Below are 15,315 nucleotides of genomic sequence, written 5' to 3'. Positions count from 1 at the left end.
GAGACATCCACCACTCCACACAGGTTGCTCCATTAACCCTAAAGCACCCAGCTTTTAGTTGACTTAAAGGTCCAATGTGTAACTATGTACATACACTGTGGGTCCCATTATATGGATTTCTCCATGTTTTTTCTAAAGTAGCCCTGAAGGGACAAACTGCTCTACAGAGCAAGTTATTGTACATACGCTATCTCCTTCGCCAAAGAAGCGGAAACTTGTCGACATCTTAGTTCTCTGTAAGCTGCCATAGTGCTTTGAAAGGAAGGGGGGGACTTGGAGTGAGCCGTTGGTTGCAATTCGCAACCTGTCTGCTATTTCATACACTGGACCTTTAAAAGGATAGTTCGCCGAAAACAAAATGCTGTCATTATTGCACTTACTATTAATCCATTAAGTAAGTTGGGCCTTAAGCTTATTAATTATTTTTCCATTTCACAAAATAATGCTTTAACTGGATTGTTCTAAATTTCACAACTGGCTCAGTTTATATCCCAGACAGAAAGCAATCTTTCATCCCTGTGTTGGTCTCCTTCCTTGTTCTAAAAAATGAAATAAGCAATTCAAAACTGTAAATCCAACAAAAAGGCATTTTGCTCCACATCATGTGAACAAAAAGTCTTATGTGAGATAATGGTAAGCATAACTTACCTCGTTTATAGCTTCCTTGAATAAACCCGTCAATCACTTAGTGTTCTCTTTTTTATAAATGGAATTAAATCTAGGGGGCTGTTTGTAAATGATGATTAAAATTTAGGTATGCATCAGCGCTTTAGTCAAACATGTGGTTAACGCCTCCAGACGTCTGTGCTACCTGTTTTCACATTCAAACTCGTCTCTCCCAGACGGACAAAAAACTCCTGAGCACATGACAAAGTGAAAGAGCATCATCTGTTCCTCACTTAGATAATCTGTTATTCAAATCTACATGTGCTCTGTCACGTACAGTATGAGCCAGAGACTTAGGCATTAATGGACACTGCAGTCTGTTGTGGGATATTCAGTATTCAAATGATGCTCAGGTCATAAGGTCCAACTCATTATGAGTAATGAGAAAAGCACATTTGCATCGTGTATACAGCATTTGTGTTGCTGTCATTCAACGTGTTGCATTTCAGGCCTGTCCGTAAAGGGCCAGTAATAATAAACAGCTGCCAGGTCTCTCAGTCATTGCATTGTTGCCATAATTACAGTCATATTCCATAATGAAATTATAGTAAGCGCATCCAGAAAGCCTAGCAAATAAAAGCCTGAAGCTATAAGAGAATATTTCATATGAGGTTCTGGCAGAAAATGTGTGTTTTTAAAATTTGCCACCTGTGAAATTAACTTTTAGTGAGTCACCTTCGTTTGCTATTTGCATTTCATATATTATATGTCTCTACAGGCACGGACTTATTCAAAAAGTCAACAGTTTGTTGTCCCTTAATTTTTACTTGAGGACACACAAAAAAACGTATTTCTTATTCCTAGAAAAGGATGGGGGAAGGGAAATGTCTTTGTGTTTCATAGAATTATTAAGTTTTTTGTATATTTAAGAAGTAAAGTAACTCTGACAACAGAGATTTTGTCTGGAACTTTTCTGTCTTTACATTTTGTAGGCTACTGTATATACTTCAAATTTAAATATTACATCACAAATGTTCAAAAATAGACCTTATACAGGTATGGTAGTATAGACCAGTTTGCAAAATGTAAACAGTGGTCTTGAAGCACTTCCTGTTTCAGTCTACAACCGAATACAACCAACACAAGATTTCGAACTTCACTTTTGTGAAATAAAAAAAATGAAACAGGGAGCGCTTTTCACATGTCATTGTTACACTGACGTCATGACGATAGAAACCTAATTTATCTGTTGAATGTGGCTTCATCTTTATATTGTTGAGTGAAATTTTATATTTAATATAATAGTGCAAAAGCCAAAAAAGCAACTTAATCTTATATGACAAAACTAAAGCAGTGATTATTACGGAGGTTTTTTTATGTTTTTCATGTGTGGCGCATGGCCCATCGGAGTTCCGTGGTGCACTAAATTCAGCCCACAGACTTCTTCTGCCAGATGGATACAAATCAAAGTTGCTACATTCCGACACTGACCCTGGCACAGAAACGAAAAGTAATTGTTTCTGATCGAAATACGTGGTTATTTAAGTTCTGCCTGCTATGCAATTTCAGCATGCTGACAAATTTGTGCGTATCTGAGCATTTCAAAGTGAGGAGGTGACACATGTGAAAATGTGCCATTAAGCTGGCAGGTGGCTCAATTATCCTCTTCCCAGCAATTAGGCAGCTCACATCGTCATCTTCAAGGGCATTGGCAAATATGTTTTCTCACTTGTTTTCCAGCACGATGAGTCAGCCGCTGCCAGCATAATTTCCCCCCAATTGTTTCCATGCCTGAGAATGACATTTTACAAAACTACAAACTTCCGGCGTCACCCCTAACAACTTGCAGAGCGCGGACTGGCTTTTTGTTTACACCCTGCCAACAGCAAATATCGGACAAAACTGCCTATTTGCACTTGGCAGAAGGAAAATGTTCACACCATCCCCCGCACACCATGCAGATCTAACAAACAGCAGTTTACAAAATGCTGCACTGCTAAACTAAGGCTCATTTTTCCTGTCTAATTTAATGATGTGTTATTGTGACATGTGTATGCTGACCCAAGAGGGGCAGCGGAGGAAACAGCCCTTCTGCGCTTTGTTTGGAATGATGTTTGGGATACACAACGACGGATCTCATCAGATTGTGGTGAGAAGGTCGCGTGCAGTTATCGCGGCTCACAGGCTGCAGCAACCACGCTCTTGAGTGCACCGACCGCAACTCTCTGAGCTCTTAAGCGCAGCGAGCTGCTTATGGGCCCTCACAGAAATAAAGGGAAACCTCTCTCGAGATATACGCATACAGAAATAGTAGGCACTAAATATAAAGCAAAAAACTCTCTCTTCATGTGATCGAGTGTAAGCCTTGCAGAGTGTGCCGGAGGTAAAATTATCTCGGTCCCAATTGCACTGTAATTGACTTTATGACCAGGGCCTCCTCGGGAGACCATCCTGGCTTTGACCTCCACAGTAATGGCAATATTCACCCAGCATACGTGTGGAGAGCCACAGGCGTCAGATCTGACCATCTGCACTGTCCAGCAGAGCATCCAGATTCTCATCAGCGTTAGAAGCAGGATAACAGAATATCCTCACAGACCACCAAAAGTCCATTCACCCGTAGTCCTACGCTATTGCAGACAAACTGGAAAGCACTGGAAATCAGCAATGACTTAGAACTAAAAGCTGCACTGCCAAACTACCACACTGGTTTACAAAGTTTGCAGGTTAGTGCATTCTTGACTAACAAAAGCGATCACGTGGACAAAACTTTTTACATCTGCCTGCTTGAGATCAGGTGTATGACTTTATAACTGTGAAACAGTTGGCAAAATTTGCAGATTCAACAACAGAGGTGTCCTGAAGAGTTATTGGCCGAAATATGCATTTTGATCTTCAATGTGTCCTTGAATTACCGTATTTTGGTCGCTGTGAATATGTAAAATCCTCAAGGAGAGAGCTTTCAACTAAATACACCCTTTCACCTATACAGTGGACAGCTACAGTATCTCTTCACATAAAAACAAAACACATACTGTCCACTCACACGGATATCTAAAATAAATATGTGACCCTGTGTGTGAACCAGGCTGAGGTCATGATATAATAAGCAACAAAGGTTTAATTTCACTATGAATTCAATCTTTGACATGGCCTTACTCATTCAAAAATATCAAAGTTATATTTTCGAAGTATGTTCTTTACATTATGTACAGTGATTTTATGTAGAAAATCTCACTAATGTTCAAATCTTGACTGAGGTTACCATAAATTCATGCATGAACGGGATAAGGGGCAAGATTAAACACAACAAACATACATCAACAAGAACTGAATAGATTTCACCGGAAACTGACACATATGACATTACACCTGTCAGATCCTCTAGATGGAGAGATTTAAAGAATAAATGTAATTCTCTATATGCGGACATACAGTAGCTGTGCCATTAGGGACATTTGCTTGGGAACCATCTGTGGCTCTCCACTGCATGGCTTGTCAGATAACTGTGATTTCCACACACGTCACTGGATTTGAGAAGGTTAGCTGTAAATGACAACAACTGAGACGGTGGGCAGATGGGAAAGAAGGAGGGGCCTAAAATGAGATAACCTGACATCTACACATTTTGCAATTGTATCTTGAATGGTGGTCAGAACCTCACCACAGTTTGTATGCTCCTTTTTCTATTGTTCCCCCTAACTTTCTGTCTTTGGGTTACATGTTTGTTACATTGAGGAATACCCAAAAAAATCACATTTGATTTGCGTCCACGTGTGTGTGCTCAATAGCACAACATCACCCTCTGCTGTTCATCCACACCTCATGCAAGTTCACAGCAAACATTATTTTTACAACACAATCTTATTGTCTCATTTTTCATATTTTCCCATCTATTATCCTGGAGTTATGTCAGAGCTGTCTAAAGCAATTGCACAAACGGGTAAAAGTAAAATAGAGACACACTTTAAATATTTACCCAGAAGTCTTAACCCAACTCAAGACAATAACAGTTGAAGATATAAAAGCTATTTCCCAAATCACCATGTTTAGCCTCCCCATGTGTTCGCACTAAAGCCAAGACCCTTCTTTCTTTTTTGTTAACTTAATTAACAGCGGATTTATCGCTCACCTAAAAACATCCAGGGTACTCCAGTTTAATTAAAAACGGGGCTTGCATTCACGCGACACATTATTCCGGAGTGTGTCTGTGCGTGCAAACAAGCCAGTGCATCTTAGCTATTATGATAATTGGGAATATGAGCTCAATAATGATAAACCCAAAACTAATGCCTGGTAAAGACAGATGTGCACCCCTGCAACCAGATGGCATCAGAGCATTAACACGAGTCAAAATAATGATCCATGAGAGTCGACATGACGCACCACAATCAATTATTATTAAGCAGCATCTATTTATTTATTTGTCTTTCTCTTTATTCAAACTGTATGGTCTTATGGTCCGGTTGAGTTCAGATCATGCTGCCGAGGGCCTCAACAGGTCAGAGGTCAGAATGCATTCAGGTGGATAGAGTTGAACACAGCGGGCTGTGACGGTCTGTCTCAGTCGTGCCTCTGCATTGATTTGGCCAATCGAAAGCAGCTGGACAGAATTCCAAATGGGTGCTTTAAGCGAGCACAGGGAAAGCAAGGAATAAAAGTTGTAATTTACGCAATTAGAATGTCATTCGGCCAATAGGTTTTAAGTTCAACCGGCACTTTGTTCGTTTTAATTGGCCATAATTAAAATATTCAACAGGTGACAGGTGCACAGGGTCGCTGAGCTTGGCCTCCGGGCCTAGGGAAGGTAGAAAAGTGTGCTTCTCTTGTGGATCAAAGCCCTGTTTTATACAAGTAAATGCCACTGACTGGATGACATTTAACAAGCAGTGTTGTTTTGTAAGAACATGTCAGGGAAAAGGTCAGGCAAGGTGAATTTATAGTTCAGAGTGGATCATTGTAAAGGGCGAGAAGGTGATTTTCATTAAGCCTTGTTAATTACATTAAAAAAGTAATTTCATGACAAATGCTCCTATACCCGTCAGGCAGTAGATGTCAGTACAATACGCAAAACATAAGATGACAGACCATCACGCACACATATAGCATGTGGATGTGGGTGTATGAAACGCGGAACTAAAAATAGTCTTCTTAAAGTTGATTTAAGAACCGAAACTCTGCATGCTTACTAACCTGACAAAGTAACTGTATAAATTAAATTAGGGGTTTTAATTAGTTTGACGTACAAAACCAACCATTTAGAACAGCGAGTGTGCCAGATTCAATTTATAAGTTTTATTTAAAGAACATCTTCACACCAACCACACTCCTTCAAAGTGGATGAAAGAAAGAAACTATATATTCAGTGCTATTCTAAACATTAAGTAATGAGGGAAACCTTGCGCTTGTTCTTATATTAAGGAGGAGATAAGATTGATGATTTTGCCAGGGATGGTTCATCCTCAAGTTGTTCCAAACCTGTGTAAATATCTTTGTTTGGTTGAACCCCAAGAAAGATATTTGGAAGAATGTTAGCAACTAATATTTCTGGGGCACCTTTGACTACCATAGTAGAAATAACTATAGAAAATAATTAGGCCTTTTGTATTTTTTTGTTCTGTTGAACACAAAAGAAGACATTTTGAAGAATTTAGGAAAACTAAAAGTTCTGGGGCACCTTTTATTGAAGTCAATGGTGCCCCAGAAATATCAGTTGCTAACACAACAAAGAAATGTAAACAGATTTTGAATAAGTTGATGTTGAGTAATTCATGACAGAAATTTTATTTTTAGGTGAACTATGCCTTTAAATGAACTGACGCTGTAACTATAGCTTGTGTTTGCCCCCTAGAGCTTAAACTCTGTCATTGCACATGGTAATGCCAGCAGTACATCTATCCTAACTAAGGTTGGCTAAATACAGTTTTAAAACACTTTGGTGGTATATATTCATTTTTCTACCACTGCATTTTAAACTGTTGATTATTAAATTAATATATACTGTGAACTCAAATTAAAGTAATAATCTGGAGGTCTACAACATGTATACAAAGTAATATTAAAAATGTCCTATTAAACATTCAGTTTAGAGATTAACACAGAATAGTTTCTCTCACTATAAATCAGATTTTCATACAACATGTGCATATTTCCCGTTCTCTTCAAAGGGGCTGTTTATGTTAGACCTGAAACTTATATTAAGCCATACAATATCATAGTTTCATTGACTGTACATCAAAATGTATACCTTACAAGCATCTGGAGAAAACAAATATGGAATTCCATCAAAGCTGTAGACAGATGTTTAGTCAAACAACACATACACAGGGTAGAGTTTGCTTTATAGGTCTGATGTTCCCTGTTAGATCAGTGAGGACACATACTGGTTGTAAAGCTCAGTTAAACCGACAAGATCAAATTCCCTTTTGAGTTCATCGAGGGATAAAATGTCTTTCACTTCAAATGTTGACATCCTGAAAAAAGAAAAGACACAATGCTCAATGGAGTATTTGTAATGTGATAAATCATAAAAAGTTTCGATGTAAAAGTTGAAAAAGCATCCTGGGCATTACAATATGTACTCCTCTGATTGTGGAATCTCACAAAGGACACTCATCATTTTCTCTTTACAGCGTTTCCCAGATGAATCAACATCAACTTTCACAGTCCTCTGAAGGTGGATGTATTCCTACAGAGAATTGGATTTAGTATGGATTCTTGTATATCTTAAGTATGCGTGCACAAGTGAAACATCTGCAAGTGCTGTGGAACCAAAACAATACAAACTCTGGCTAAATCATATTCAACAAATGTGTTTTGAGAAAAATAGCAATAAAACTTGCAATCGGGATACATGAAAAAAAATTATGCAAGGAACCCAAGTAGTAGTAATTTAGTAATAATTGTTTTTCTGATGGTCAACTGGAGGGCTTTGTACTAGAAACTAAGTCATGGGTTTGATCCAGGGGAAGAAATCACTTTGAATCTATCTAATATGCTAAATGAATATATATATCTTGCATCTTGAATACAAATAATCTCTATTTTTTAATATCAATGCATGGTCATACCTTAATGTTTTCCTTTGTCCCTTGCAGCAGAATCAATATCAGCTTGCCTATAAAGAGTCTACCAGTGAGACACAAATCCGAGGTCCATTTTTCAATAAGTTTAATGTATTTTGCTTTGGATCTCATGTGATCTAAATGAAGTAAAGCCATCCAGGATTCGTCTTTAATTTCTGATCTGATCTCAGCTGAATGACAGTTTGCTGTGTTGATTAAGTCAGAAAAGTTTTCCTGAAGCCACAGTATTAAGTCATGGACCATTGGCTCTGCTGGAAGTGACCGGGCTGTGTCCAGTAAACTGTTCCTCAGGTCATGGCACTGTATCCTCGAGAGATGTCTGGAGCTGATACTGATATCTGGAGGATTGTTGGGGTAGTCGGGAGGGATGTGGAAAATAAGACTCAGTTGACTTTTCTCGTTGTTTCTCTCTGCCAGTGTATTTATGCGGTACACAAGTCCGGTCTCAGCTGCATTAAAGCAAAGTTTTGACACGACATAAGATTAAAATAAAATTATAAAAATATTCAACATGCTCTGCCTTATAATGCAAACTAAACGACAGAATCCTGATTCCCTTTGGCTAACAAATAGCAGTCAAAATGAACAAATCGGTTTAATAAGCTCAGACTTCTCCGGTTATTTCAATTTACTATAGACAGAATAACCATAACAGCTTTTACTAATACCATTGTAACTGTGTCTAAAATAAACTAAAATATGAAACTCACCAGACTCGACGAGAAGCTGGAATTCATCCTGTTCGCAGTAGATGGCTGATAAAACCGCGATTTCATCGAGCGCCTCCGTTGACATTTCTGTATCCCATGTAAAAAACGCGATGTTTATGTTCACTTTATGTATTTTTAAGACTCGACAGAAATATGATAAGAGAGGTAAACATATGGCAGATTTGTTTGTGTACGACAAAATACATTACCGGCTAGAAAAACTGTTACAAAACAACTGTTCCGCCTGCGTGTAATTCAGTTAAATCAGAATAAATACATAATTAATAAGAACTGATGTATAAGTTTATTGCATAGAAATGTGTAAATCAACTAGACAGCTCAACAAGGAAAAGTATAGTAAAATAAAATGTAAACCTCAAAACGTAGAGCTGAACCGGTTTTGGAGACTAGCAGAATTACTAGTGTTATTGATTAGATTGTTGTGGTTAAAATTGTAAAGCCATAACAGCCACAATGTTATAATATTAGCGAAAAACTAAGTAGTAAAAAATATATAATATTAAAGAAAATGCAGTAAATTAAGAAAACCCGACAGATTATTTTAATTGACATTATTTACATTTATTTTTAAATACAGCAGGGACAAAATTGAAAACCAAGGCTCCTAACAATAAATCAAACTATCACTGTGGATTGTTAACACTGTGGATCTTTTACAATCTAACAGAAGTTAGAGATCATATTGACTGTTCACACGTTTGAATGGCCTGGTAAAAATGCTTCTGTACATGTTTGCTACCATTTTATTCAACAGATAGTTCAATGCATTATTCATCTATGACCTGCCTAGCTAACGTCATCAAAAGAGGTCTTGAGCATATGCACATAATAATCAAGTATGTGACATGAGGTCGTCGGTCCGTTTTTCACCAAAAAAAGGCTTTCATGTACTGAACTGTATATTTAGCAATAAATATCCTACAGATCATAAAAGATTCATATTCATGTTGAGGTCCAACGCCACCAGGCCACTTTCATACGGTCCCAAACAGCCCCTAAGGAATCAAAGGCGGGACGCACATCTAGGATGGTGTGCTTGGGCACCTGGCCACCATCATAGTAGTCTATTACATATCTGACCTCTTTTCCGCACCTATCAACAATCCAGTCATGCCTGTCAAATGGTAGATCATGCCTACGAAACAAAAGACAAAAAAGACCTTATGTATGACATAATTTTGTATAAATCTCATGATATTCTAGCTTTATTCTGGCAAATTTTGGGAGAACCAGAATGTCATTATTGTTTAGGATTCATTCAAGTGCTTTAAGTAGAACAGAAATTACACATTTGAAGTATAGCATCACTAACCCCATCCAGCGGCGAAACCTGGCTCTGGGTGAAAAGTCTTTTGCTTTGCCACCAAACCTTAAAAGAGCAGGTCCACACGGGCACTCTCTGTGAAGAACAACAGCATAAAATCATAAATGATCTAATAAACGGCATCCGAAGACATAGTTGTATTTGGCACATAACTTACTTGGAATGAAGTCTCTCCCATCTCAGGATTTCCTGCCATGCTTGTTCATTATTCTGGTTGTGAATCTTAATTATGTCTTTCATGTCCTTCTGGTTGATGTCATCTTTGTTCCAGTGCCATCTGTTGAGAATATAAGAGTCATGAGTAACCATTACAGTTCATGATAGTATTTTGTTCCTAATCATCAATCGTGTCTAACAGACAGAGCAGAACGCAAGACAAACATACCCTTTTCTCAGCATAGCATTCCAGAAAATCTGCTCCGAAGGATAAACCCAATTCTGCTCAGATCCAGCGCGAGGAATGTTGGATTCCTCTCTTGCAACAGACAAGGGAAACGGCTGACCGAGTGAAGGTTGCTGGTTAGGTGGCGGCATCTACACAGAACAGTACAGATGTTGTGTTAGCCTACACATGAATGAGTTTCTTCTCACCACTGGTGGAAAGAGACAGGAAAACTGGACAGGAAAGAGATGTTTTGAAACTCATTTTCACAGCACAATAAAACTGAATGGTCACTGAAGCTATTACAATCATACAAAAATACATAATCCCTTTAAAGGGTAACACATACCATATTTGCTGGATTAATGTCTGTTATAGTTTGTTTGACTCCACTGGCAGCTCTCATAGGACACTCTACAAATTCATAAGCCCTGTCCTGATGTGCTGGTACATCTGGTGCCTTCTTCAGCTGATCATCGGCAGATGTAGACACCTGATGCATTGGACATTCTGATGGAGAAGCATCTGTTGCAGATGGAAATGACAAGATGCACATCTTTACATTACTGATCAGAATCAAGTGTTAACCAATCTTCCAAGCTAAATAAATGATTATCTCAGTTACTGAAGCGATGAAGTCTCACTTTGTTTTACATCTGGATCTTGATGCATGGGACAGCCCTGATGCGGTGCATTGCCAAAGTCATTTACCATGATGCCTTCTGCCTTGATGGTACCCGTGGGGCTGGACATAGTGTCTCCCAAAAGCTTGCCATACAAAAAGAGGAATTGCATTTTTATTTACATGTTATCGTTGACATACACAATAGTTATTATTATGCATTAAATAAAATGGTCTCTTGAAAATGCATGTCATAAACATTGCTGTTAATGTCTTAAACTTAACTTAACCACTGTCAGAATCAATTAAAAATATGACAACATTGTGTCTTCCTTTAAAGATGATCCCCAGTAAAATGGTCTCGTTAAGTTCTGCATTATTTACAAGAAAAGAGTGTTTATTTAAAGCAATAAAAACATGTGTCGCACGTCTCCACTCATACAAGCACGAATGTCTGTACATATAGAGTCAGAAATTATCAAGTTATTGTGTTTTTTTGTCTGTATCCACACGCTACATGTGCCAGAGATTGTTGGTCAAAGATTAAACGACATTTAATTAATCAAAGGTAAACACTTACCATCCACCTCTACTGTCAATGTCGAGCAGTTACATGCCTCATATCCCATAATGCTCTGGGTCTTACATCACGCTCCGTGTGTGGTGCGCTCAAGTAGTCTGCCCCTAGAGCACTGGAGAGTTATAGTCTTCCCTATTTATATTGTATTCATTGTATTATTATGTATTCATTGTAATCATTCATAAATATAGTACTTGATCGTTTAATTATTGCATTTACAAAACAGGAGTCACCACGTGAGTGCAAACAAAATGTATTGGTTCTAAATGTCAAATGTTATATGATAACAGAAAGACAGCAGCACCAAGTGGGAAAACATATATTTTTACACCACAGAGAACTCGAATAGGTCTATTTTAACAATATTTGTATGAATTGTTTATTTTAACGCCAGGGTTTTAAGGAACAAAGGCAACGTATTGATTGACATCATGAATTGCTCCATAGTACATAAGATTATGTAAATAGTGATAAATACCTGAAATCTTATTGAAGCTTATAGGCTATTATAAACATTGTCATTATTTTCAACCATCCAACAACATTCTACAAGCAAGTGGTTTATACATGGCTGCTTAGTTATATTTCAAGAAACATATAGCCTACCATTGTGTAACCTCCATTCAAGACATACATTATTTTCTCCATACATAGTATATTTAAAATGAACGTGCGTGGTTTCTTGAGTACACTGACCTTTTACACTTCTGAGAACACCCAGCATAGTTTACCCATACATGTAAACCATATTTTTACAAACGTTATAGGGGCCATTATATTTTTGACATCCCTGTATTTATCAACTATTGCACTCAGTACTGGTTAACAATGTTGAAAAGTTGTGTATCATGGGCTCCAAACACAGTGTGCATCTTACTGGAATAGAAGATGTGCTGTTGCTTTGTCGACTGCATTCATAAAGGCAAGTTGGTTGATCTTAATAGCAGCTTCATAATATTTAGTGCAACCACAACCATAGTCCTGATTGTAGTACATATAGTCAGTTTCATGCCTCTTAATCACCTGATTCCATACAACTGACACACTATGTGTGTCTTTGATATAATTCCAGTAGAAAGCCCATATTTGAAGAATAAAACTAAAGAAACTATTGAAGTAAAGTACCTGTATACTTACGGATAAGGATGTCACTGAATTTACTGAATTACAGAACATAAGACTTAAGATATTTGACAGCTGCGGCAGCAGCAGGATGAATATTATAAAGAATGGAAAGTTTGTGCACTGATGTATTTGAATTTCCATCTGTCTCTTCACGTCAGTCTGTTTTTTTACTTTCCATCTCAGTTCCTGCGTTTCTCAACCAGGCAGAACGAAGGACTTTCAGACATCCCCGGATGATTCTGCGCATCCACATGATGTTCATGATGTCCAGTGACACACTGGAAATAACCCAGGCACAGCGGGCCCCCTTATGTAGCCGGTAAAAGTCTTCTGTGCCGAAGACAGAGTACATATGGCTGTAGTACGCGGGAATGACTGCAATCCTCACAAAGAAGAACATAGATGCCATAGCAACCCCGTTAAGTAGACATGGTTTGGAAAGTTTGGGATAACCTAACGTATGAAAAAACCAACTGCAAAACATACAAAAGAATTACATTACACAATTTCATTTTCTCTGGTAACACAGCCTATATAAACCAGCCTTGGTCAACATAGAAATTTAGAAGCATTTTAGCAGGATTGTATGCTTTTACATGCTATAGATGTTTTGCATATCCTTACCGCTGGTTCACAAAGGGAGTAGAGAATTCTGAGAGCAGGCGGAAGTTAGCAAAGTAAGGCAATATCCCTTGACTCTAAACAAGAAAATAAAAACACCACAAAATCCTCTTCAAAATCTTTAAGTATATGTGAATCATACTTACTAAATACAAAACTCATTTTCGGACTCACTAGTACATAGTAGTATGCATAAAGAGCAGCAAGGTGGTGTAAGACAAAATATTTCTCTCCAATTGACTCCCACAAAGTAAACATGAGCAAAAGATCTGAAACAGCAAAAACATCTGTGGTGATAACTATTAATATGGACAGAATTCAGTCAAAATGTCTGGGAAAAGGTTTAAAATCTCTGCTCTCACCTGAGAGGAGGTAACCTGTCGTAACGGCCACATTTAATTTGACCAGTGTGGCATCTCCCCTGTTATAAACAATTTTTAGTTAGAGAAGACGTGCACTGTATATCACAGCTTTGGAATTGTTCACCGTTTCTAGACATAACTGATTTCAAATAGTTAAAATATAATCAAATATATAATAAAACTGAAAAGAACATTTTCTGCCCTTTTTGTGCTATTATCACTTCTAAATGTGACTGCAAAAATAAAATAAAATGAAGTAAAATGTTAATGTTCTGACAGTGATGTTGAATCTTTGACTTCAAGTGTAAACTTCATTTATACTCTTAAGGAGTTCAAGTTGTTCTGGACCATCTATAATGGAATGCATCTTTAAATCCTCACCAGACCGGGTCTTTCTGGATAGGTTCATCAAATATATATATGTAGAGACAGAACAGTCCCACAACCATGGCGTGGACTGTGGAGACAGCCCTTAAAAAACAGAGAAAACATGGCTATATTGACTCGTTCACAGGCACATCAATAAAGATCTTTAAGAACCACTGTTGCATAACTAAAAATGTGTGCTTTTAAAAGAAGAGACTGGCACCTGGAGTTCCATTCTGTACTTTGAGTGAGGCTGAGCCTAAGGAAGCCTTTGCAGAAGTGCTGAGATAGCCCAGGGCTACCTCTGTGGAACATCCACTGGAACCCAAGAAAGCTCCCCGTTACAACCACCAGCACCTGCAGGCTGAGAGGCTCCATGCCTACTGAGCCCTGAAGAAAAAAAGAGAGATGGAAAGATACACGGAAACAAAAAATTAAGTCTTTCCATTTAAATGGTCCTTATTTTACCTTAGCACATCATCACATCCCTGCTCTGTAGCACTCTTCAACAAAATCAAGTGTTTCTCACTTCAGACCATTTGCAAGCACAAAAGCCCCAGTCATCACCCGTGTTGCCGCAGTAGCTCTCTACTGCCAAATCGCCCCGTAAACCAATCCATTTGCATATGTGCTGACACAGCAGCACAGCCATCCAGAGGTCAGCCGACTTCAACACGTCTCGGATTGCTTTATCTGTGATTTATAGCAGCACGCGTGGCTTGTGCAGGCTGTAATGCATCCGTGTTGAATAAGTAACAGAAGATTTAGTGGATTTGTGGTGCATATGCAAACTCTTTGCGATGCAGAGCAAATACCTGTCGAGAGCATTTACATATGGTAAATACTATGAGTAACTAAACATTTCTACAGAATGGATATCATATACGAAGTGAATCAGCAGAAAACAATAGGTGTGATCAATGTAGCATTGCCCTGCTCCATTGGGACAAGACCACTCCTCTACTTTGCCATCATACCCTTGAAAAAGGAATCAAGCTTCAATGTGTTTAGTATTTGATATCTTGGTTGGATGTCAAGCCGTTATGACCTTGTCACATATGAATTTAACTCCATCAGTAATTATCACTGCTTATCAGTCAAACAAAGAAGAGCTACCACATGCAGTCTATATATTGTACTTTGAATATGATACATTCAAAGTAATTTTTAACAAACCTTGCAACAAATACTGTTATTTCTTAACAAAACTAATAGAAAGATATCCCAAGCGTTGGTGACTGAAATTACTGCATGCTCAGTAAACCACAAAATACAGTCAAATATCACACTTACTGTAAGTAGGCTTACCCTGTCCATTTTGAAAGAGCAATGTTGAACGGTCCATGGAGAGAACGCATGAACACGGACGAATTCAAGAAATGAATACAGAAATAATGAGAGTACAAGAAATCTATAAAGCTCAGATGTTTAGTTAGGCATGCATTGGGCACTAAGTGATTTTTAATGATAGTTTAAACCCTCTCTCCACTCTTCATATTCACACAGTGTGC

The 15,315-nt window shown here is 38.1% G+C and overlaps 3 protein-coding genes across 3 annotated transcripts; all 3 read right to left on the bottom strand.

Moving 5' to 3' along the window:
- Positions 1 to 5,878: 5,878 nt before the first annotated feature.
- On the bottom strand, positions 5,879 to 8,634 carry rwdd3 (RWD domain containing 3). The gene is made up of 4 exons (XM_079453736.1): positions 8,402 to 8,634; positions 7,677 to 8,140; positions 7,179 to 7,294; positions 5,879 to 7,079 (listed from the first exon to the last, which is right to left on the bottom strand). The coding sequence occupies exons 1-4, from the start codon at positions 8,484 to 8,486 to the stop codon at positions 6,968 to 6,970; spliced, it is 777 nt and encodes a 258-aa protein (XP_079309862.1). The 5' UTR covers positions 8,487 to 8,634; the 3' UTR covers positions 5,879 to 6,967.
- A 50-nt stretch (positions 8,635 to 8,684) lies between these two features.
- Positions 8,685 to 11,441, bottom strand: hccsa.1 (holocytochrome c synthase a). The gene is made up of 7 exons (XM_079452538.1): positions 11,331 to 11,441; positions 10,773 to 10,896; positions 10,478 to 10,653; positions 10,132 to 10,280; positions 9,904 to 10,023; positions 9,735 to 9,821; positions 8,685 to 9,557 (listed from the first exon to the last, which is right to left on the bottom strand). Exons 1-7 carry the CDS (start codon positions 11,331 to 11,333, stop codon positions 9,365 to 9,367), a joined length of 852 nt encoding a protein of 283 aa, XP_079308664.1. The 5' UTR covers positions 11,334 to 11,441; the 3' UTR covers positions 8,685 to 9,364.
- A 247-nt stretch (positions 11,442 to 11,688) lies between these two features.
- On the bottom strand, positions 11,689 to 14,182 carry LOC306891460 (TLC domain-containing protein 4-B; the record flags this gene model as incomplete). Its single annotated transcript, XM_079451720.1, has 6 exons — positions 11,689 to 12,928; positions 13,080 to 13,153; positions 13,251 to 13,345; positions 13,439 to 13,497; positions 13,820 to 13,909; positions 14,028 to 14,182. 6 exons carry the CDS (start codon positions 14,180 to 14,182, stop codon positions 12,610 to 12,612), a joined length of 792 nt encoding a protein of 263 aa, XP_079307846.1. The 3' UTR covers positions 11,689 to 12,609.
- Between the last annotated feature and the right edge of the window lie 1,133 nt (positions 14,183 to 15,315).

Source organism: Barbatula barbatula, assembly GCF_947034865.1.
Source record: "Barbatula barbatula genome assembly, chromosome: 3".
Classification (NCBI taxonomy): Eukaryota; Metazoa; Chordata; class Actinopteri; order Cypriniformes; family Nemacheilidae; genus Barbatula; species Barbatula barbatula.
Note: the sequence above shows the minus strand (reverse complement) of the source record. Positions and strands in the feature narration are given on the sequence as shown.

What these genes read in the sequence shown, in the direction of transcription:
- rwdd3 (XM_079453736.1), bottom strand. Translation starts at nt 8,486, where the DNA reads ATGTCAACGGAGGCGCTCGATGAAATCGCGGTTTTATCAGCCATCTAC. An exon ending in GGACAAAGGAAAACATTAAG is followed by an intron (nt 7,295 to 7,676) that starts GTATGACCATGC and finishes AATTCTCTGTAG; the next exon opens with GAATACATCCACCTTCAGAG. An exon ending in CAATCAGAGGAGTACATATT is followed by an intron (nt 7,080 to 7,178) that starts GTAATGCCCAGG and finishes TTCTTTTTTCAG; the next exon opens with GATGTCAACATTTGAAGTGA.
- hccsa.1 (XM_079452538.1), bottom strand. An exon ending in AGATCCAGATGTAAAACAAA is followed by an intron (nt 10,654 to 10,772) that starts GTGAGACTTCAT and finishes CATCTGCAACAG; the next exon opens with ATGCTTCTCCATCAGAATGT. An exon ending in TGGGAGAGACTTCATTCCAA is followed by an intron (nt 9,822 to 9,903) that starts GTAAGTTATGTG and finishes TGTTCTTCACAG; the next exon opens with AGAGTGCCCGTGTGGACCTG.